At 35.7% G+C, this 24,063-nt stretch overlaps 1 protein-coding gene across 1 annotated transcript in view; it reads right to left on the bottom strand.

The window, feature by feature from the left end:
• The window catches only part of WDR35 (WD repeat domain 35), a 60,012-nt gene extending 38,332 nt beyond the window's left edge, over positions 1–21,680 (bottom strand). Inside the window, exons 1-10 of the mRNA XM_081265460.1 lie at positions 21,535–21,680; positions 20,731–20,848; positions 18,700–18,771; positions 17,316–17,408; positions 15,638–15,766; positions 14,120–14,253; positions 12,489–12,654; positions 12,213–12,358; positions 6,511–6,636; positions 3,919–4,104 (exon numbers count right to left, since the gene is read on the bottom strand). Of these exons, the coding sequence (XP_081121586.1) occupies positions 3,919–4,104; positions 6,511–6,636; positions 12,213–12,358; positions 12,489–12,654; positions 14,120–14,253; positions 15,638–15,766; positions 17,316–17,408; positions 18,700–18,771; positions 20,731–20,848; positions 21,535–21,558 (1,194 nt within the window). The 5' untranslated portion in view covers positions 21,559–21,680. The remainder of the gene's footprint in view (positions 1–3,918; positions 4,105–6,510; positions 6,637–12,212; positions 12,359–12,488; positions 12,655–14,119; positions 14,254–15,637; positions 15,767–17,315; positions 17,409–18,699; positions 18,772–20,730; positions 20,849–21,534) is intronic.
• Between the last annotated feature and the right edge of the window lie 2,383 nt (positions 21,681–24,063).

Here is a 24,063-nt window from a genome sequence, read left to right as displayed (position 1 = left end):
TTAGGACTAAATATTATATGTCAATTAAAAGATTTTAATTTAAAAAATCAGTGATCACATTATTTTGACTGTGTAAATGCTACTCAGCTGAGACATCCATTATATATTGATTTGTTTTCCTTTCAAGCATAGTTTGCTTTCCCTGTAGTTTATTATTATCTTTATTCTTTCCTTTGTTTAGCTTTCTAGGCACCCATTACTAACTCAAATCCCTGATTTTCCTCAGTTAAGTCTATCTCCTCCCAAGGGTTCAAACATTCTAGGGAATCTAACAATTGCATATGTTTAAATTTCTTCTGGAACCTTCTGCCCTTCTCTCACTGGCCTCCCTGGGCATGCTGCAGAGCAGTCAATTGGTACCACTTTTCACCAGGAGTCCTGTGCTCCTGTTTCTTCTTTCTTCCTCTTTCTTGGTTTATTCCTCATTTTCATGGACATTATCATCAAGTAACTAACTCCCTAAGATGGAACACCATGGAAGGTAAAATTTTTATGACCTTGCACATCTGAAAAAGTCTGTATTCCACCCTCACACTTAAGTGGTTTTCTTAGGATGTGGAATTTTAGATAGGAAGTCAGTTTCCTTCAAAATTTTAAAAGCGATTCTCCAAAGCATCGCTTTTCATAAGTCAGATGTCATTATGACTCCTTATCCTATGAAATCTGTTTTTCCTCTCTGAAATCTTGTAAGACTCTTTTTTTAAAAAAAATCCCCAGTGTTCTGAAATTTCACAGTGATATGTCTTGATGTGGAAACACATTTATTCAATCTAGAATCTCAAGGGAAATTTTCCTGGATTTTTTTTTTTTTTTTAGATTCATTCATGCTATTTTGCTTTTACAGTTTTCTTAGAACTATTGTTCAAATACTAAACTTCCAAGACTAAGTTTTCTAATTTTCTTCTTTTCACTACTTTCCATTTCTTTGTCTTTTTGCTGTACTTTGTAGGGTATTTTCATACAATTTCCTAACCATTCTGCAAAATTTTTCAATGGGATTCTCATATTTGTAATTTCTAAAATTTTCCTTTTCTATACTATTCTTATTTTATAGATGGAAACATCTTAACTCTCTGAAGATAATAATGATGGTTCTTTGCAGAATACAGAATCTTTGAATTTTTCTTTTTGTCTAGTCTTTACTTCCTCCGAGTTCTTTTCTACTTGTGGTTATACTGGTATCTGTCTGTTAAATTCAATGCTTTCTTCAAATGTCTGAGAATTCTAATCTATCTGCTGTATTTAAAAGTGGAATGCCAATCAATAAATGGGCAAAAGAACTAAACACAAATTTCTCAAAAGAAAAAACACAGTCAACAAACATATTTAAAAAATGTTTAACCTGTCTAGCAGCCAGGGAAATGCAAATAAAAATTACACTAAGATTTCATCTCACTCCAATCAGAATGGCAATTATCAAGAATACAAATAACAATAAATATGGCAAGGATGTGAGGGAACAGGTACACTTATACATTGTTGGTGGGAATGCAAATTAGTACAACTACTGTGGAAAGCAGTGTGGAGATTTCTCAAAAAACTAGGAATGGAGTCACCACATGACCCAGCTATCCCACTCCTCCGTTCTTATCCAAAAAAACTAAATCAGCATACTATCACAATGTAGCCACTGCAATTTTTATAGCAGCACAATTCACAATAGCCAAATTATGGAATCAACCCAGACACCCGTCAATGGATCAAGAAAATGTGGTATATGTACACAATGGTGTTTTACCCAGCCATAAAGAAGAATGAAATAATATTTGCCAGTAAATGGATGGAAATGGAGAAAATCATGCTAAGTGAAATAAATAAGACAGACTCAGAAAATCAAGGGTTGAAAGTTTTCTCTTATATGTTGGAGCAAAAGCAAAATAAGGGAAAGAAGTCAATGGGGGAAGAGATCAGATATCATAAAATATAGGGAAGATCAGTGGAGAAGGAAAATGAGAGGGAGAGAGGAAGAAAAACGGAAATACATTAATCAACAAAATCATGTCATATACATATAAATGTACCAAAGGGAATTCCACCTTTATGTATATATAGAAAGCACCAATCAAAAATAAATAAAGGAGGGGCTGGGGGTATAGCTCAGAGCTAGAAGGCTTGCCTAGCACACGTGGGGTGCTGGGTTTGATTCTCAGCACCACATAAAAACAAACAAATAAAGGTATTGTGTCCATCTAGAATTAAAAATAAATAAAATAATAAATAAATAAATAAAGGAGCCAGGCACCGTGATGCATGCCTGTAATCCCAGCAGCTCCAGTTCAGGAGGCTGAGTCACAAGGATCTCAAGTTCAAAGCCAGCCTCAGCAACGGTGAGGTGCTAAGAAACTCAGTGAGACCCTGTCTCTAAATAAAATACAAAATAGGGCTGAGGATGTGGCTCAGAAGTCAAGTGGCCCTGAGTTCAATCCCTGGTACCAAAATAAATAAATAAATGAGTAAAAGGAACATCAGTAGAGGAGGGAGGAGGGATGGGGATTAAAATCAAATTCCTTGTATATATAATTTTATCCAAAGGAACCCAAATACTATGTATAATTATAATGCTCTAACAAAATTAAAAAAAAGTGGGATATTAAAAGGCTACTTGGAATCTATTTGTCCATAAATAAGCCTTACTGAGCATGGCTTTTACTGTGAAGTGATAAAGCAGGGTTATTTTCTTGGAGAATCCCAATCTTAGTCTTTTCTCATGAGCTGATCAGATTCTTCAGGGAAGATTCTTTCAATCCGATACCTCAAAGCCTGATGCCTGGCTGCCAGTGCTCTGGGAACCAAGTAGGGATAGAGGACCAGGGGTAATGACAAGTCATGAACTTCTCATTTAATTGGTTTTCAGCTGAGTTCTTCCACCCTTAGCTATGTGTGGTGCCCTTCAGTGCAGAGATCCCCTTTGATCCTCCCTGGAGATTTAAGCCCAGTCTTAATAGATGTTAAGCAAGCAGCTGCCCGTGTTCTCTTTCTATGGGGATCTGAGAACTTTCTTTGTTATATCTTTTTTTATATGTTAGTTTCTTTCTCAGGCACTCCAAGTCCTGTTCCTCTTCAACATTCTGTAACAAGATGCTTCTTTGCTTTTTCCATGAAAAGTTTATGGTTCAGCTTTTTTAGGCCTGCTAAGGTAATTATCACTAATCCACCTATTCTCTAACCTCCAAAATTTGTTGCCATTTCCTCTCCATTTCTGGTCCCTATGGGCTTGTGACTTTAAAAAAAAAAAAAAAAAAAAAAAAAAAAAAAAAACTTTACTATTATTCAGCAAGTTTCAGAAGAGAACAAAGCCAAATAAGGCTGTTCAAATGGTTACCTTTAACCAAAAATGTAATAAGGAAATAAATTATAACCTAGATAAAGACATTGGTAGTCCTATTTTGGAATATTTATATTTTTCTACAAATACTTAAATTGTTAGTACACTTTTTAACAAGATATTATATGTACTATTTATTTTGTGCTCTGAGATGACTTTTAAACTAATATAATTTCAAATAAAAGATTTCTCAATGTCAAAAGCTTCCCAAACTGTTACAAATAGTCATTGTTTTATCAATTCTTTAGTATTTATTGCAGATATCTGGATATTCATTGTTTGCTTGTGAAATTTTAACTTGGAAAAGGATTATGGTGTTTTAAACATATTTCAGAGAAAAAAGCTTCAGTACTGAACCAGTCAATATGAACTGCCAATGATCAGCTAAATGGAGGGGAAAAAAATCAGAGAATACAGAAGCAATGGAGTCATAGAGTTTTCCAGAACAGGTCTAGACTAACATGGCCAACAGACCCCGTGTTTCTGTACTTGCCGGTATCCAGGCCATGCTTGAGAATGTAGATAACTCTGGCACGATTATGCCAATCAGTCTGTTCACCAGTCTGTGCTTTAAGATACCAAGGAATTCCTACCTGAGGATGACTTTCATCAGCTTTTGTAGCCAAAATGCAGAAATCGCCACAAGTGGTAATGGAAATGATACTCTTCACATATTTAACATATTTCTCATTGTTTTTAGTGTCCCAAAAGACAACACAGTACTCAGGACGATCTGGTCTGGTATATGCATACACCACAGTATTTGAACAATAGCCCCACTAGGAAGAAAGGAAACAGAAAAGGGAAGAAATGGAAGGAGGAAAGAGGGGAGGGAAGAGAGAGGAAGGAAAGAATATTTAGCTTTGGGAGAAAAAATGCAATTTATTTTATTTTTACTCTAGGAATAATGCAGATAAGTACTTTATCAGTACTGACAAAATACATTCTTCAGAAATAGTAGAATTTCTGAATTCTGAATCTTCAGCTTCATACCTACCTTTTTTGCACTAAAATAACCAAAAAGGTAATAATAATACATTTTTTTAAAAAAATGTGATGCCAAAATAAATTCAGTGTGATTAACCCTCCTTATTTTTAATTTTTAAGACTTAAGCTTCAGTGGTACCATAGCTAGTGTGAACCATCAATAGTGTTATCCCTGTCAAAATCTTAGATTCTGAGTCCACAGTCAATATTTAAAGATAGGGTTTTGCCTTTCCCCATCCACATATTTTATGAAATCTGTTCTTATATCAAATCTTTCTGCATGATTTATTTAAAACAATAACAAAATGCAGATCCCTCCCCAACTTCCTGTCATGAAGAGCCTATAACATCTTTAGCTGTAACTATTCTAGTATTTATCATCACACTGCATAGCTATTGATTATGAAACTTAGGCACTTACAGCTTTCCCTTCTAACTCTTATAGTATACTTACATGTAATTTTGAATAAATTAATTCTCATTGTCCACATTACTTTTACTATTAGTAGCTAATAATTGTGTTTACTTTTAATGCCATGATTATTTTTTACAATAAATGTTGACTTTAAAATAGTTTTAGATTTGCAATAAAGTTGCAAAGATAATACAAAGTTCCCATATACCCCTCATCCATTTCCCTATTAACTTTTTACATTGCCATAGCACATTTGTCACAATGAAGAAACCAATATTATTATTACAACTAACTAAACTTCACACTTTAAGTTTCTAGCTTTTCCCTAATGTCCTTTTTCTATCCCAGAATCCCATTTTAGACACATTATATTTAGATAACATGTCTCCATGGACTTCTTTGGGCTGTGACAGTTTCTCAGTCTTTATTTTCAATAACCTTGGCAATATAGAGGAGTACTGCTCTAGTATTTTGTAAAGTGCCCCTCAATCATGGGATTGTTGGTTTTTAGGAAGATCAACAGAGATGTGACATGATCTCCACACGTCCTATTAGGAGGTACGTAGTATCCACATGACATCACTGTTGATGTGGTGTTCATGGGGATTTCCCAGTGTTAAGCTACTTTCTCTTTCCTCTCTCCATCTTCCATTCTTTGGAAGTGAGTCACCAAGTGCAGCCCATACTCAAGCCAAGGAACTGGGACTATGCTCTACCTTCTGGAGGGGGAGTACATAAGTGAGATGGCATACTTCTGTAAGTAAGATCTGTTTCTTCTCTCCCATTTGTTTTTCATTAAAGTAAGTTAATTTTATCAGTATTGGCTCACAGACATTAACTTCATAATTTGGGTTATAATGAACTTGCAACATTTGTTTCATTCCTCAAATTGCTACACCTTAAGCCAAAGAGAGCTCTTCCTAGTTGTCTGCCATGTGCCTTTGACGTGGCCACATTTTTTTTGTGTTAGGGTTCTTTATTACTGTCTGGCATTGTTAAGATGCTCCAGACTTATGTTATATTTTCCTTGCTCTAGTCCTAGAATCAGTCATTTCTCTGAGGGGCTTTGCCCTTTAAATGAAATATATAAGATTCTTCATAACAGATAATTTATCAGATCATATTTCAAACTTGTTTTGGATCAAATATTAAGTTTAAGATAAAATAGTGATTAAATATCAAGTTGCTCTCTCATTTTTCCCCCTCCTAATCTATTCTCTGCCCTTCTCTATTCTGCTGAGCCCTGGAAACTGATTTCTATGAACTCCATCACCTGGGCTACCTTGCCAACTGGTGCCTAGTTGGATTTGACCAGTAAAAGGCACATGAAGTAGAAAGAAGGAGTATCTACTCCCCTATCTGTCTCTGCCTGGCCAGTTGGTGGTAGCCAAGCCCCTGCTGGGCAGCTTCTCTTACACAGCCAAAGCTCTCATGGAATGTTACTCCCTTGCCCCTTCCAACTGGGGGCACTGGTGATGGCATCTATTTGCTAAGCACTGGGTACCTGCTTTATCTCCCTTGCTGTCCCTTAATGCTACCCACACATCTGTAACAAGCCCTTCAATTACTCTGGTGGGTGAGCCATCTATTTCCCGCTGAGACCCTGACTCATAGGGTCATTTTACTAATTATACACAGTATACTAGAAAAGCTAGTTTTAAAGTCCTCGTGGACAACAAAAGCCTCCTTTCTGTTAGTTTCTAAAACAAAACCACTATGAATATAATGAGTTATAACAAATTATTTAGTTAAAAACACTTTATTTTACAAATGTTCTTAATACCTTATAATCGGGCCGAATGTTCGCAAAATATATATAGGAATCAACAGTTAGTGCAATTTTCAGTCCATCTCCTTCCCAAGATAGTGCAGACATCTGCTTTCCAGGAACTTTCAAAGTGCCCAAATGCTGGGGGGAAAAAAAGTATTCAATCTAAAGTATCACAATGAACAAATTACCATTGAACATTTCATGGAGATCAAAAGTGGTATGAAGACTCTCTTGTGAAAGTTTATCACTAATTTTAAGATCATTTTCCTTACATTTTAATTACAAAAAAACATGAGTATGATTGGAGATATTTACAGGCTATATCCAAAGAATGTTAGCAAATGTCATCAAATCTACCATGCCATAGATTAAAATATACATCTTTACTTTTATGTAAAACTAAGAAAAAACATGCTAATTAAAATATGATCACTTTGATTACATGATGTGTGCCAATTTTTTCTTTGTGTTCTCAGGATTGAACCCAGAGGCATTTGTTTACTGCTGAGCTACACCCCCAATCCTTTTAATTTTTTATTTTGAGACAGAATCTTGAACTAAGTCATGAAAACTGCTCTTGAACTTGATATCCTCCTGCCTCAGCCTCCTGAGTTACCGGGTTTACAAGCACGTGTCATCACACCTGGCCAATGGATCCAAATTTTAGACTTGTAAAAAGCTATACTTTTTAGAGTCCATGAAAGTTTATAATAGTAACTTCAGTACTTAAGTCCTACCTTTCTCTTTCCTCCCCAACAAACAACCAATCATCAAGACCCATTGCCTTTGCTCCTTTCAATGGTCACAAAGAAACAATTGTGGAGAAAACTATGGGAATAGCCTCCCTTTCATCTCTTTCCTTATTTCTACCCTCTTTCCCCCAGATTCCCTCTCTACTCTGCTATTATAATTATCTTTCTGGAACAAAACTCTAATCATAACCTTCCCTGCTTTAAAAACATAATAATACTTTTTAAAAATCAATAGCTCCCCATTGGTCATAATTCTTGAGCATGGAATACAATACCTTTTTCCCATCTGGCCCAAAAGTACCTTCCTTGCTGAATGTCCTACCATACAGCCATAGTTATGTGTGCCCACTTGTGAGAGAACTACTCTGCCACCATACCTTAGGCCCATATTGCAGCTCTTCTGCCTGAAATCCTCCTCTTCTTTCCCCATGCCTCCTTATCCTTACTATTCCTTGTCCTCCTGGAGAATCCCTCTTCATCCTTCAAATATAACTCAAATAGTGCTTCCTCAATGAGCCTGGCCTTCTTCTCTCCATGGTTCCAGGGAATGCAACAGTAAGTTCCTCAAGAGCACTCACTTCATGGTCAAATTAGTTTATTCATATACTAACATTTGATGAGTGACTCAATAAGCAAGTCAATGAACACAGCCCTTTTAATCTATGGTTCTCATTTGACAGGCCAGTATAATCCCCCAAATTTGAATTAATTGCACTGGCATCCCTATTCTGAAGCAGATGTATCTAAAGTCAAATTTCATGTTGCTTATGGTCTGAATGTTTGTCCCTTCCAAAATTTATGTTGAAATTTGACCTGGAAACAGTACTAAATGGGGTGGCTTTTAAGAGCTGACTAGGAATAATGTCACTGGAAAAGGGTGATTCGGCCCCTGTTGTCTCTTTCTTGCCCTTCCTCTTTCCTGTCCCACCCTCCTCCATGTGATGACACAATAAGAAGGCCCTCACCAGATGCTGCAGCCTTGATATGGGACTTCTCAGCCTCTAAATCTGTGAGCAAATAAACTTCTGTTCACTATAAAATTCATAACAGTCTAAGACAAATGTACTGAACCCCATTTTGCCAAGGAAACCAATGGAAACAAAAAACTCAAGTTTTAACCTAGAAGGGTCCATCTTGCTGCCTACATGAAACCAAAAGGGAACTGAAAGTTCTTATGATCATACACTCGATATTGACCCATTCACAGAGAGAGAATAAAGCCATCTCCTAAATGTGCAAACCAATCAGGTGTTAGCCGCAGCAAGGGCAGAAACCAGACTTAGTAAGCATTGGTTATGTGCCAAGCACTGGCTATGTGCCAAGCCCCGGCTAGGTACTTCCTCATTATTATCTTCTTTCATCTTTATGATAGTACCAGGAGGCATTACCCTTCATTCACAAAACAAGTATACTGGACTTCAGTGATTAACTAACTTAATACAAACTACACTGTGGAAATGGGATTCAAAGCCAGTTCAACCTGACCTCAGCCACATTATCCTGAGACTACAGTGCACAGCTAAGACCACAGTGCAAAACTCAGTGAGCCCTAACCTTCAGACTTGAAGCAGACTCTTCTCTGAGGCTTCTTTTTTTTTTTTAATATTTATTTTTAGTTGTACACAATATCTTTATTTTATTTATTTATTTTTATGTGGTGCTGAGGATCGAACCCAGGGCCTGGCACGTGCTAGGCGAGCACTCTACCGCTGAGCCACAATCCCAGCCCAATCTCTGAGGCTTCTTTAAGTTTGAACCTTAGAGATCCTCTTTCCAAGTATCTTCCCAATTTTAACAATAAAATAGATCCAAAGATAAATCCCCCATATGTTCACTCATCCCAAAAATATCAAGTTACTAATATGCCCTGAAGAGCTACAACTGATACTTTTAAGTACAGTTGAACCAAAACCTTCCTTCTTATATTTTTCAGGATATGCTTAACATACTGTTTTGCAAGATAAAATATATAGACCTTAGGACCCATGTTTTTCTACCTGGAAAAGGCTAAAGTAAAGGGGGGAAAAACAGATAAAATAACATAATGTTACATCAATGGGAACCCACAAAAATAATCAACAAATATGAGTGAAGATTATAAGCATAGAAATTATTAGAATTCAGATTTTTATTTAGGTACCTTAAAAACTCTGGTTTTGTTTTTGTTCTTTGTTTTAGTTTTTACATCTACCAGAAATACTGTTAGCCAACAACACACAGAGAGTGCCTCCTCTCTGCAATACATTCACTGGGTAACTCAGAGGTACTGATTGAAAAGCACCAGATAATACCATTTATTATCCTTATAGAAAAGTTCAAAATACATAAAAGTATTAATATTAAAATACAAAAACAACTAGCATGAACTTTTTTACCGCCAAAAATTCTCATTATTGCAATCTATGGTGAATTTACAAAAACTAACAAGGTATCCAAAAGGACAAAAATAAGAGTATAAGGATGCCAAATAAGACAGGCAAATATATATTAAGCTCTCATTTTCTAAATTCACAATACATTAATTATCTTTTTTTAAAATATTTACTTTTTTTAGTTAGAGGTGGACATAATATCTTTATTTTTATGTGGTGCTGAGGATCAAACCCAGCGCCTCACGCATGCTAGGCAAGCACTCTATCTCTGAGCAACAATCCCAGCCCAATACATAAATTATCTTACCTGAATGTTCAATGCTACTTCAGAAAATTATCTTTAGAATATAATTCATTTATAATATCATTGAAAGTAATAATATATGCTTATATTTTAATGTAGCATCATTTAAGAGTGGTGATTGTTCTTGGGGCTGGGGCTGGGGCTCAGTGGTTGATCTAGCATATGCAAGGCATTGGGTTCAATTCTCAGCACCACATAAAATAAATAAATAAAGGTATTGTGTCCGATTACAACTAAAAATATATATGTGTTTTTAAAAAAAGATTGACTGTTCTTGTATAATCTGGAGATTAATGCTCTGTCTGAGGTAGGAGTAATAAAGATTTTCTCCCATTCTGTAGAAATGCTGTTCACATTCTTGATTGTTTCCTTTGCTGTGAAGAAGCTTTTCAGTTTGATACTATCCCATTTATAGATTTCTGATTTTATTTCTTGTGCTTTAGGAGTCTTATTGAGGAAATTGGTTCCTAAGCCAACATGATGGAGAGTTGGGCCTACTTTTTCTTCTAGTAGGTCCTTGATCCCACTTTGAATTGAGTTTTGTGCAGGGTGAGAGATAGGCATTCAGTTTCAATCTATTACACATGGATTTCCAGTTTTCCCAGCACCAGCTATCTTTTCTCCAATGTATGTGTACAGCACCTTTGTCTAGGATGAGATAAATGTATCTATATGGATGTGTACCACCTATACCTCAGATAGAGCACTAAAATCCATTTATACAAAGAACTCAAAAAACTTAACACCAGAAAAACAAATAACCCAGTCAATAAATGGGCAAAGAAACTGAACAAGTACTTCACAAAAGAAGAAACACAAATGGTCAAAAAATATATGAAAAAATGTTTAATACCACTAGCAATTAAAGAAATGTAAATTAAAACTACACTGAGATTCCATCTTACTCCAGTCAGAATGGCAATTATAAAAAGTACAAGTACCAAAAAATGTTAGCAAAAATGTGGGTAAAGGGGTTGGGGTTGTGGCTCAGCAGTAGAGCGCTCACCTAGCACATGCAAGACTCTGGGTACAATCCTCAGCACCACAATAAAAATAAATAAAATAAAGGTATTGTGTCCAACTACAACTAAAAAAGTATTTAAAAAAAAAGAATGTGGGTAAAAAAGTACACTCATACATTGCTGGTAGGATTGCAATTTGGTGCAACCACTATGGAAAGCAGTATGGAGATTCCTCAGAAAACCCGGAATGGAATCATCATTGGACCCAGTTTTCCCACTCCTCAGTCTATACCCAAAGGACTTAAAATCAGCATACTACATGACACAGCCATACCAATGTTTATAGCAGCTCAATTCATAATAGCTAAGCTATGGAACCAACCTAGGTGCCCTTCAACAGATGAATGGAAAAATAAATTGTGGTACATATACACAATTAAATATTACTCAGCCATAAAGAAGAATGGAATGATAGCATTTGCTGGTAAATGGATGGTACTGGAAAATATCATGCTAAGTGAAATAAGGCAATCCCAAAAAACCAAAGGCCAAATGGTCTCTCTGATATGTGGATACTAACCCAAAACAAGGAAGAATGGGGAGGGAAAGAATAGAAATCCATTGGATTAGACAAAGGGGAATGAAGGAAAGGGAGTGGGGATGGGAAATAGGAAAGACAGTAGAATTAACTGGACATAACTTTCCTAGCCTGCACTTGAATACATGACCAGGGTAACTCCCATCAGGTATAACCACAAGATTAGGATCCTAAATAGAATAAGTAATACTTCATGTATGTACAATATGCCAAAATACAGTCTACTGTCATGAATAACTAAAAAAATACATTGACTGTTAAGACAGGTTTTATTAAAACAATCACTGTAACAAATTAAAATTATTAGAAATTTGCCAGAAGGGCAGACAGATATGTATGTTTAATACCTAATCATATTTAAAGTATTACATTAAAAAGGAAAAAAATGAACCTCAAACAGGTATATTATACTAAAATCTACTCAAAAACCAGCTGTGAAAAGAGCTATTCAGGTTGTAGAGAAAATATTCTAAATAACTACTGCACAGTGATTTATATCAAACTTAGGGCTTTCTACATGTACAGATCATAAAATAAATTCCATGATAAAATAAAATGAAAACATGTAAAGTGAAGATATTAGTCAGACATATACTTGATATATCAAGATTATTACTCAAAATGTCCTTAAAAGAAAATGTGACAAGTTTTTACCTTTCCTCCATTCTTTTTTCCCTGCTTGCCACTATACCATTAAATGAAAAGAAGATAAACCAATACATTTACCTCACCAAATGGAGTGTAAAACTGCACCATGTTGACATCTTTATCCTGAGTAACTGCTTTCTGAGAGCCTGCCATGGCTAACACACTGCCAGTTTGGTTCCACTGGATACTGACCACATACATGCCAGTATCAATCAAAACTGGATCTAGTCAAAAAGGGAAGGAAAATGAAGTATCTGTGTTAGCATCTTAGTTGAAAGGACTTGATATTAAGAACAATTTTCAAGTATGTTTTAAATTCTCCAATTTAAAAAAAAAAACAGAAATTTTACTTACTTTGGTCATTCTCGTGTTTCATTATTTGGCATCTCCCATTGTCAAAACAAATAGCAAGGCAAGGGCAATCGGGCTCCACATAGCCCTCTGTGCCATGGTACCAATGAATTCCCACAATGCTGATTGCTCCAGTGACGTTCACCAAACATTTCAGCTTCATTTTCATCTAGATAGAATTGGCTAGATTTAATATTTACATTTTGAAACAGAGCAGTATGAATGACACCATAAACAGGATTTAAAAATCTGGATGTGAATGCAAGCTTAATCACTTACTGGTTTATCAACCCTGAACAAATCACTTATCTAACTCTATTTTACCCATGTGTAAAGTGAAAGTTAAAAAAAAGGGGGGAGCCAGGCATGATGGTGCATGCCTGTAATCCCAGTGACTGGGGAGGCTGAGGCAGGAGGATCATTAGTTCAAAGCCAGCCTCAGCAATGGCAAGGCACTAAGCAACTCAGTGAGACCCTGTCTCTAAATAAAATACAAAAAAAGGGCTGGGGATGTGGCCCAATGGTAAAGTGCCCCTGAGTTCAGTCCCTGGTACCAAAAAAGAATTTTTTTTCTAAAGGAGGATGTGGGAGACTCAGATGACAAAAAGTATATGAAAGTATTTGGAAAATAGCAAAGTGTCATACAAACGATACCAATTTTATTTTCAGCTATCAGTGGATTCATGAACTATCCCAATCCTCACTCAAAACAAAACTGCCCCATCAGTAATCAGAGACCTACCACAGCTAAATCTTGCAAAACCAAAACTTTTCTCCAGATTATGCTACCTAAGCCTCCTTTTTTTTACCCTTTTTCTAAAAATTGATTTTTCTCCCCTATGGTTTAAGTTTTCCATTCTTTTTACAAACAACCATTAGTTACTACAAAAATAACTTTGGTATCTGCATGTAAACTTTGGCTTCAAGCAGCAGAAGACATTCTCAAAACTTAAATTATACATTATTCTACTGTATCCCTCTACTTCAATGTACTAGCACCTTGTCCCATCCAACTACCAAAAAATCAAACTTAAAAGCTACACTCTAATATGTTGCATCAATTTGCCTTAAAGAAGCCAAGATTTGGGTTTTTTTTTAATGAGAATTTTTTTTAATATTTTTATTTATTTTTTAGTTTTTAGCGGACACAACATCTTTGTATGTGGTGCTGAGGATCGAACCCAGGCCGCACGCATGCCAGGCGAGCGTGCTACCGCTTGAGCCACATCCCCAGCCCCAAGATTTGGTTTTAATATTTTTTTAAAGTTGGAAGATTATAAAAAAATTTAAAAGTCAAACTAAGGACTAATTAGAGGGGCTTGGTGGCACACGCCTGTAATCCCAGTGACTCTGGACACTGAGGTAGGAGGATCTTGAGTTTGAAGACAACCTCAGCAATGCAACAAGGCCCTCAGCAACTTGGTAAGATCCTGTCTCAAAATAAAAAATAAAAAGGTCTGGGGATGTGACTCAGTAGTTAAAGCACCCCTGGGTTCAGTTCCCAGCATCAATAAATAAATAAATAAAGACTAACTACATAAGCCATCATAATAAATAAATGTGTATACATATGAATAATATATTAAAAATCATATAAAATTATATACATAAAAACAACAAATATATATGCTTACTATAAAATTTCCTTGATTATCATAAATGTGTATTTCACCATTTGCCATTCCAAAAAGTAAGATTTTACTATCTGATGACCATGCTACATGGCACAACTGTACACCCTTCAGGTCTTTTCCCCAAATACGATTGCCTAAAACAAAACATAAACATAATTATTAAAAGTCCAGATTCATGATCCTCCAACAGCTGCTTTCAACATTTTTGTTTCCCTAAAGAGTTCTCACATTCCTCTCAGCATTCATGCAGTCATTCAATTTATTTGGTCAATAAATATTTACTGAGCACTTATAGGAGGCAAAAAACCCCAGAGACATTTAAAATAGCAGCTGTTTCAAACTCTCCCATTTCTTCTAAACTGATGCAGGTTTTCACTCCCAATTAACAGACGAGCCCATCATCTACTTTGGAAAAGAAATAAAAGCTCCCGAAAAAGAAATTCAGGACATTTAGAACATAACTAAATCCAAACTTATCCACTCTGCTTAGCTCCCTGATACACAGGAAGAGGTATCTCCCAACCAGACCTCTGTCTAAGGTTAATCCTTCCACCTAATCTATGATCTAATCCATTCCATCTTTGCAAAAATCTCCCTTAGTAAATTATTCTCATTTTCTTTTTCTCATTAAACTTATCTTTCTAGGCTCTTTCTAATAAACACTTAAATATATGCATATCTTCTAAATCATCACCTCAAATAAAAAACAAACAAAATAAAACAAAAAAACACTTTCCTCAACTCTAAACTCTCCATCTCGCTACCATTCTATTTTTACCATTCTCTCCCAACTAAACTTCAATAAGTTATTGAGGCTGACCTCAAACTTGCAATCCTCCTGCCTCAGCGGCCTGAGTTGCTGGAACTATGGGAAAAAGCCACTGTACCCAGCTTACATTCTTAGTTTCTAAAACCATAGCTATTGCTCTATAAAGTTCTCAGAAATATTCACTGACTACAATATATATATACACACATATACACACACAGATATGAAAATGACTTTAAAATGTTATTTCTCTATCAACAATTTCATTCACATTAATACCAAGGTGCTGACTTACAGAAGACCCAGTTTCATCTACATATTAGAATCTGAAAGACATAGGTTTTAAGGTTATAAAATACAACTAACAATGATATACTATCTTTTACTGAAAATATCATATATTATTATGATTTTATGTACTTTTTGAAAATAAAATCTATGCATTTATATAGTCTAACCAATATAAAGATGAATTATATGATGGACATATTTAAAATAATGTTGAAAAATTAATTCATTTTTTTCAGTGCCACTGTAGGAAATCAAAAAAGAATAGATTGTTTTCTCGTGTAGACTTAATAAATGGTTAGGACCAAAATGCTTCTTAGATTTCAGCAAAATGTATCGCGACTATTTTCTCTTTTTATGTCTATTTTTCAATCAGAATGCTAACAATTAACTTAAATATCTAAAGATAAAAAAGTAAGCTAAATGTTGATCTTAGTCCTATATCCAATAAATGCAATTACCATCCACTGAACCCACTATCACAGCCCCATCTTCATACACAATGCAGATCTTCTGTCCATCAGCATTCCAACTCATACTTCGAACCACTGATTTATTCCGATTGTTGATCATTTCCTCATACCAAGAGCCTGATTTCACAAATTAAAAAATTACAAATCAAAACTTTCACATCTATTAAATGGTACTTAAGAGTTGACAACACTTCATAAAGTACACTGTGCAATAAATAACTGCAAAGTTTTGTCAACCTGAGATATTAAACTAGAAAACCTTCAAATCAACATAAACAAAAGAAAAAATTAACATAGGCCTTGACTAATAATCTTTTCAAAGACTATCACAGAAAACACAACAAATGCCCAGCTCTTTTCTTTTTACTTTTTCTCTTTTTCTTGCTTTCTTCTTGTCAATTAAAAAAGAAAATTTCATTTGCTTTTGCAGGGCCAAAACAAGTTATTTTTCTGAAGGCCTAACTTTTCCCACTTGAAACTTATCTTTTCAGGTAATAACTAAGCAGGGGGGAAAACAGAATAACAACAACCTTATATGTATGCATAAACTTTCTGATGACTAGTTTAAGCATATGAGATAAAAGCACATTAAGTAAAACTCTTTAAAAAATTCTTAAGCAATTCATGTTACATCAGTGGTATATTACATATGCCATCACTAATACTGAGAACAAAAACATTTGAGCTACACAGAGTTGGACAGAGATGTGACTTCTTTCATAATATAATCCAATTAGAAGCAAAAGAACAGGGAATTTTGTCTTATTTTTGTGTTTTTTAAAAACTTTACCACTTTCTGGCCTAGGGAACTCTGGCCATCTGCCAAGCAAATGTCATGTGATTTGAAATAACTGGTCAGCGCAGGATACTAATAGAATTAGGATTGAAGCCCAGAGAAAATTTATCTTGGAAACAAAGTTCACTCCCATCTACTTTACTTTCTACCCCACTCCACTTTTCAAATACACATACTTTAAAAATAATATTCAAGCACTACCACATATTTTTTAATTATAGGTTTGTAAACAACATACCCTGAACCTTTTGAAAACAACACACATGTACCTTTCCCTTTAGAAGACAATGGCTACAGGCTTCAAGAGAACATGTATCATGAGTTGCTTTTCTAGTAATAATGATGCATCTAAACTAATTCTTCTCTTTCCCTCTCTACCTTACTCTGTCTCTTATAGATAAGAGGCAAAAATTGTAGGTCAGTAGCCAGAGCCAAGATAAAATCTGCATCCATGAAAGAAAAGGAAACTGACTGGTCCAATACAGAAAGTGAATTACTATTGCTGCTGAATTCTTCATAAATGTGCTTTCTTCTAGTGTACTAACTTCAACCACCAGCCACATAGGACCTAATTCTTGGTGGAAATCTGCAGGGGTTAGAGGAAGGAGAAGAAGAGCTATCTAAGAGTAGAAACTATTTTACCAAGTTAATAAGTTCAGTTTGGAGTCACTTAATTTGCTTTCTTAATGCAAAGTTACAGCTCAAAGGAAATAAAATTAAAAGTAAGCTACAATAAATCCAGAAATATCATCACTATGCAATCAGCTCTTCTAGTTACCAGGGGTCTATTTCAGAGACGTTATTTCTCCATCCAAACACTGTGATCCAGACTCCAATTTGTGAAAGATTAAAGCAGCTCTCCTAATGTACCTTTATATAACATCCAGACAATGATAAGCCCATTTTGATCACTGGTGGTCAATTTCTGATACTGTTCATTCCATGTTACAACTTGAACAGAACCTAGAACATTGGAAAATAAATTAGACACTTAAAAATGGCTACAATTAATTTCAAATTTGTACCTTTATATAAGCAAACATCAAGAACATGTTAAAATCAAGACTTCCTATGCAACTAACCAGTTTTTCAAATATTATGAATATCAAAAATATTCATAGGATATAATTACTGAGATCACTAATTTCCTACAACAATGCTTAATACTCTCACATCCATCCCTATTTCATGCCTGCAAAGGCACACTTCATGGAAAGCTGCCAGTAAATCAGATAGTGGAAACAAAAGTAAGCATGATTTACCAAGCTGGCTTGCCTCCCAAGGATAATGGTGTCCAAAGGACACCAAGTTGTTCCCTTGAATTGTTTGTTCATTTTTGGTTGAAAATGCCCATTATCTGTTTCCCCCTTTCCAACCTCCCGGGTTTTACACTCTATTTGTAACACACTTTAAGTATATATTAAACCTGTGGGTGACGTTAGTAATTGATTTCTTTTAATTCTTATATCTCTAAATACTTTGTATGTATTTTTAAGGATACTCTCTTTCATAACTATCTTACAAATTTAAAAATCTAACCTGATAAAATATCATTACCTAACACACTGTCCACTTTCAAATTTCAATTGTCAAGGTGTCCATTTTTATGTTTATTTTTATTTATTTATTTATTTATTTATTGCCTTATTGGGGATTAAACCCAGGCCCTCATATGTGCTAGGTAAGCTTTCTTTCACTGAGTTATATTCCTAATTCATTTTATTTTACTTTGAGCCAGGGTCTTGCCAATCTTCCCAGGCTATCCTTGAACTTGGGATCCTCCTGCCTTAGCTTTCCCAGTATCTGGGCCACAGCATGCACCACTGTACCCAGTTGTAATGTTCTTTATAGATACTTGTTTTTTCTCATTCCAGGATCCCATTTAGGATCATATTGTGCATTCAGTTGTTACATCTTTAGTATCCTTTAATCTGTAATTATCAAACAATCTTTAAAAGGAAAATAATATTTATGTATTATAGATACATATAGATGTGTGTGTGTATATATATATATATATATATATATATGTATGTATATATATATAATCTACAGAGAAATAACAGTATTTTTCACATATAACACCTACTTTTTTCAGGTTTATGGAAGAATGAATGACTCTGGAAAATATTAATTATGACTCCATAAAAATAATATCATAATTATTTAAAATGTTGACATTTCTACATTAAGTAAATAGTTTCTAAATGACTAACTACAATTTACACATAATAAACAAAACTGCTGGACTCACCACTATGACCTTCAAGAGTCTGATTCATAGAAAGATTACTAGGGGCAGCATGACCCCTCAATTTTGCATCATCTAAAAAAAACAAAACAAAGAAAACTACCATGAACAATGAATAAAAGGAGAAACAACAATGGGAATTTTGATGAAGGGGATGTTAAAGAGAGGCAGGACTAGACTTCCAGCTTGAGCAAACGAGTGAAATTAACATACAAGTTGAAACAGAACTGAAAAAAGATTTAAGAGATCAAGAGTTCCATTTTGGACATAGTAAATATGAAATGCCTATGAAAGATTCCAGTGGAGATGCCCAAATCTGAAAATTCAGGACTGTTCTGGAGATATAAATGAGGGATCATCACCCTACAGATAGCATTTAAGGTCATGGGAATAAAATAACAAACCTAGAGAGCAAATATAGAGAGAGCCCACAAACAAGTTCTCAGGAATTCCAATTGTTAGAAAAGAAGAATCTAGCAAAGTGACCAAGGACTGACTGTTCAGTCATCATAGACAGGAAGGTAGAGTGGGAATATATTTAAATATGTTTAAATATGACAAAATTCAAAATGTTTGACTTCTTCTGTATTGAAAAATGTTTCAAAAAAAAAAAGAAAAGAAATGGTCAAACACATAGTGAGAAAGAACAACATAGACCTTGTCTCAGAAAAACAGAAACTAACACTTTCAATGTTGAACAAAATACATTCATTTCTTAATGTAACTAAAACTTTTACATATTTTAGACAAAATAAGTTGTATATATATATATATATATATATATATATATATATATATCCATACACATTTAAAAAACATACCAGAGATATTTTTCTTTTAACACAGTTAAAAGATTAAACTACAAAACATCAGAAGCCAAACTTTGATACTTAAATATCTATCTTCCAATCTGCCTTTTATTTCACATAACTAGTGTAGCACATCAAAACAATTATTCTATTCTTTGCTTAGGATGCTCATGAGCCTTTTGTGTAGTGTTACTTATAGGCTGTGTGACCTTGGGTCAGTTATTAAATGATCATAGCCCCAGTTTTCTCACCTGGAATACACACCTTTCAAGAGTATTTTAAAGCCAAATGAGACAGCACAGGTTAACCATCTAATACACGGGAAATATTTAATAAACACTGTTCAAAGGATAGTCGGAGCATTGGCTATACCAGCATCACTACAGATGCAAATTCTCAGGCCCTGTCCCAGATCTACTCTGGGGACGGATCCCAGAAATCCATTTTAACAACCTCTTCTGGTGATTCTTATGCCTGACAAATTTTGAGAGGTCATGCTATAAAGGAACCCAAAATGTAATATAGTTTACCTCATTTGACAAAATAATGAACTAAAGTCCAAAGATATTCAGCAACTTGCTGAAAGTCATTCAGTAATCTTGTGGCAGAACTGATTCCAATGTCAATCTCTTTATCTAGATCTCCAACCTAGATAGGGATTACCTAGATCCCTAATACAGAGTAATAGTATGGAAGTTAAATAAAGTTGTTCAATGTGATTCCAGAGAACTATAAAAAGAAAGAAAGAAAGCTACAAAGATAAGAGATCTATTAATAAAAGGGTAACATATATTCTATTTTCTGTTTGGGGGCACTAGTTGTATAATCACAATACATCTGATAAAGAAAAAAAGATGATATGGACCTGTAAAAAAAACTGCCAAAATGTGAGATTTTGTGATGTTACTGAAATGCTGATTGGCATGATTTTTATTAGACTCCTAATAACAGAGGGCAATAATTGGACCTGGCACAAGACAACATAGTGACTTGGTTTCATCTTTCATTCATTTTCATTTCCCATCAATAATTTCAGCAAAAGCTGAATGTTCACATTTGACATTCTCTGAACTTTTCTCTAGAAAAATGTCACAAGATGTTTAGGGTTTTTTGTTTTTAAAAGAATTAGAATTTCATATTGACAAATACCAAGAGCATATGACACTGAATCAATGACACTTTTCCTTTTTCTATAATTTCAGACTGTGAGCTTGCATTCATTTACCTGTCTGTGTCTCTAATTTCAAAACTTTCAGTAATCCATCTTCACCACCACACGCTATGAACCCTTGGTGCTTGTTCCAGGATATGCATTTTAGCTTCACATTATTGGGAATGGCAATCTGTAAAAGCAATCACAGTCACGTTAGCAACTTTTCACGAAGGAGTTAGGAAGTACGTCTACAGGAGATGAAAAATGATGAAAGTCTTTCAAGAAGAAACACGAAAGCCTTGCAGAAAAAAAAAAAAATGAGCTGTCATGAAAATGGGCATGTTCCTCTGAAATGTCCCGTGCTCTACAATTTGATAAAAAAGGAAAGAAGTGCACACAAGACAAAGGCGAAGGCTGCGGGGAAAGCTAGGAGGTAAGTCACCTGAGGTATTTTTAAAGGGTGGATGAGGACTGGAGGGTTATTGACCCATTCCACCGGTCTGTATTCCCTTTCCCCCTAGAACACTTAGGCTACCTTTTGTTAATTTTTTTCTCTTGCGCGATGATGATCCAAAGTCATCTGGATCACCACTGGTGATAGATCACCTAGTGATCTATCCCGCGGGCTACCCAAAAGGACCCGGTCGGGGCAGGTATGGCAGAGACGCGTGAGAGGGTTTCTGGCTTGGCTAAGGGGGACCAGGGGTTCCGGGACCCGCAGAAGGTCCGGGGCCCGACCAGGCCGGCAGGTGGGCAGCGGGGCAGCAGAGCCGCGATCAGGGCCCGGTGAAGCCGCTTGGCTTAGCGGGAAGGATGCGGGAATGGCCCATGGGCTGCGGGCACTGAGGAGGAGCGGGGCGGCCCCAGGAAACTCACTTTCTTGCTCAGGTAGAAGAACATCGTGGGAACCCAGAGCGAGCGGCCGCAGCGGGCAAAGCCCGCCGCTGGTCACCGGTTCTCCGTCTCCAATTCCGAGTACCAGCGGCTCTGGATGGCTCCCGTCGCCCTGGCAACCGCCGCTACCCCGGCGCATCCGGGGCGCGAAGAGGCACTTCCGGTGTCGTCCGAGCCCCGGACGTCGTGCGCCTGCGCAGGCTCTGAAGACCCGCCACGCCACACCTGGCATGGCTGTGCTTCAGGTGTCCTTAGTGTCAGTACAAACAGGAAAGGTGCCCAAACCAGTGAGGTCACCAGGATCTGGTGTTTTGTAAGCTCCACTGTCCCATCATTCATAAAAGGAAAAGTCATTTATTGCACTTGGTATCTAGTGCCATCGGCCAGGCGGCGCAGATGTGCGTTTTGAGGATTGGTTGCCCTTTGCTTTGGGGCATTGCAATTTGAAAATAGGAGACTCTGTTTATTTTGTTTGGGAATTTTTAAAAGAGCTCCTTATAAAAGGAACACTATGAACGTGGGTTCATTACAGCTACAGTTGCCATTGATGTATAGCCTCCCTTTTTAAAATATTTGAGCTGTTTGGTGTCTTCTCCCCTGGGATAGACTTTTCTGTAGATACCATTTTTGATTTATATAATCTAGCGTGTTCTTTATGCGGCAGCGTTAATTTCCCCACTTGGAGTTTTTCCCCTCCCAGGCAAATAATCTTTAAATCTTTTGATCCCGGTCTGTTGTCTCACCCAGCACATACTAGAATTAGCATGTACTAATTCTAAATTCTAAATTCTTAGTGGGTTTCCCATCAAATCTGAACTCCTGCTGGGGTTGTGGCTCAGTGGTAGAGTGCTCACCTAGCATGTGTGAGGCACTGGGTTCCATCCTCAGCACCATATAAAAATAAATGAATAAAATAAAGGTATTTTTAAAATCCTGAACTCCATCTAAAATCAGATCCCTGGCTCTGGGTGTAGCTCAGTGGTAGACTGTTTACCCAGCATTCAGGAGACCCTGGGTTCCAAGTCCAGCGAGACAAAAAGAAAAACAGATCTTTCCTCAGTCCTGAAATGTCTTACTGTGGTGCCCCACTCTAAGTCAATCGCTTTCTGAATCAGCTTTCCATGGGCTCCGCTTTCCATGCTATTTTAGATATCCTATGATGTTCTTATTCTCTTTAAAAGAGTCCAGTTGTGTCCAAGCCATACCAAATCAGGTCTACTGAGGAAATCTTTTCAAACTTAATTCCTATCCCATTCAGATATTTGTTTTCAAATGTTTGGCTAGATTTCCAGCATTAAACAGTAAACCAGGAGCCTATGATATAAATCAGTCATAGAGTCATAGACTCATGACACAAATCAATATTATCTAAGCTAAGGATTTTCACTTAGGTGGTCAAGACATGATACACTGAAACTAGTTGCTGTGAAGCTAGTTTTCCCTTTTGAAAACTCATTTCTCTCTTTAAATAAATATCTTTCCTCCCTTGCACATGAGTTCTAATTATTCCTTCCAGTATTTCTTTGTGATATATTATGATGTGTAACCAATTCTATGTTCAGATATATTTGAAAAATATGGTAGCTCTACATCATTTCCTTTCAAATATTTTGAAAAAATGCAATAGATAATTCATATATGCTGCTTTGGTATTTTTCATTTCTTTAAATTTCATATGTTAGGTTTACATCTGTAGGTTATATTTGCTTTTCAGGAATTTATATCAATGTAAACTTCATTATTATTGTACCCAAACTTTGATATTTTCTATTATCCCTCTCCCACACCATAATGACTAAAGCTTTTCTATTCAATCTGAACTTAAATTTATAGACTCAAGAATGTGAGACTGCAATAGCCAAGTTATGGAACCAGCCCAGGTATTTGTCAACAGATGAATGGATAAAGAAACTGTGATATGTATACACAGTGGAGTTTTATTCAGTCAGAAGGAAGAATGAAACTGTGCCACTTGCAGGAAAATGGATGGAATTTGAGAGCATTATGTTAAGTGAAATAAGCCACATTCAGAAATGAAGGGTCATGTTATCTCTCATCTGTGGAAGCTAGAGGGGAAAAAGGGTCAGAGTGTGTCATGAAAATTGAAGGGAGACAGTAGAGGAAGGACAACAGGGGAATGTAGGAGGGAAGGAAAAGGGGAGATATGGAGGAATTAAATTGACCAAATTATGTTATGTATGAATGAAGGTATATATGAATATGTCACAATGAATCCCGCTATTACATACAATTGTAATGTACCAATAAGAAATTTTTTAAAAGAACTAAATGAACTAAAAAAATTCTTAGGTATTAAAATACAGTTCATAAGAAAGAAGTTATATGGGACAAGTAGAATATATATAAATAATGCATTTGTAGAATAAAAGGTATAAAATTTCAAAAAAAATTAAGTGTGAGATTAGATTATAGGAAGAATATTAATACTCTGTTCTTTGACAAGAAGCTGTTATATTTAAATAATTATTCAGTTCAACATAAAGAAATGTG

Source organism: Spermophilus citellus (genome assembly GCF_964194105.1).
Source record: "Spermophilus citellus genome assembly, chromosome: 13".
Taxonomy (NCBI): domain Eukaryota; kingdom Metazoa; phylum Chordata; class Mammalia; order Rodentia; family Sciuridae; genus Spermophilus; species Spermophilus citellus.
Note: the sequence above shows the minus strand (reverse complement) of the source record. Positions and strands in the feature narration are given on the sequence as shown.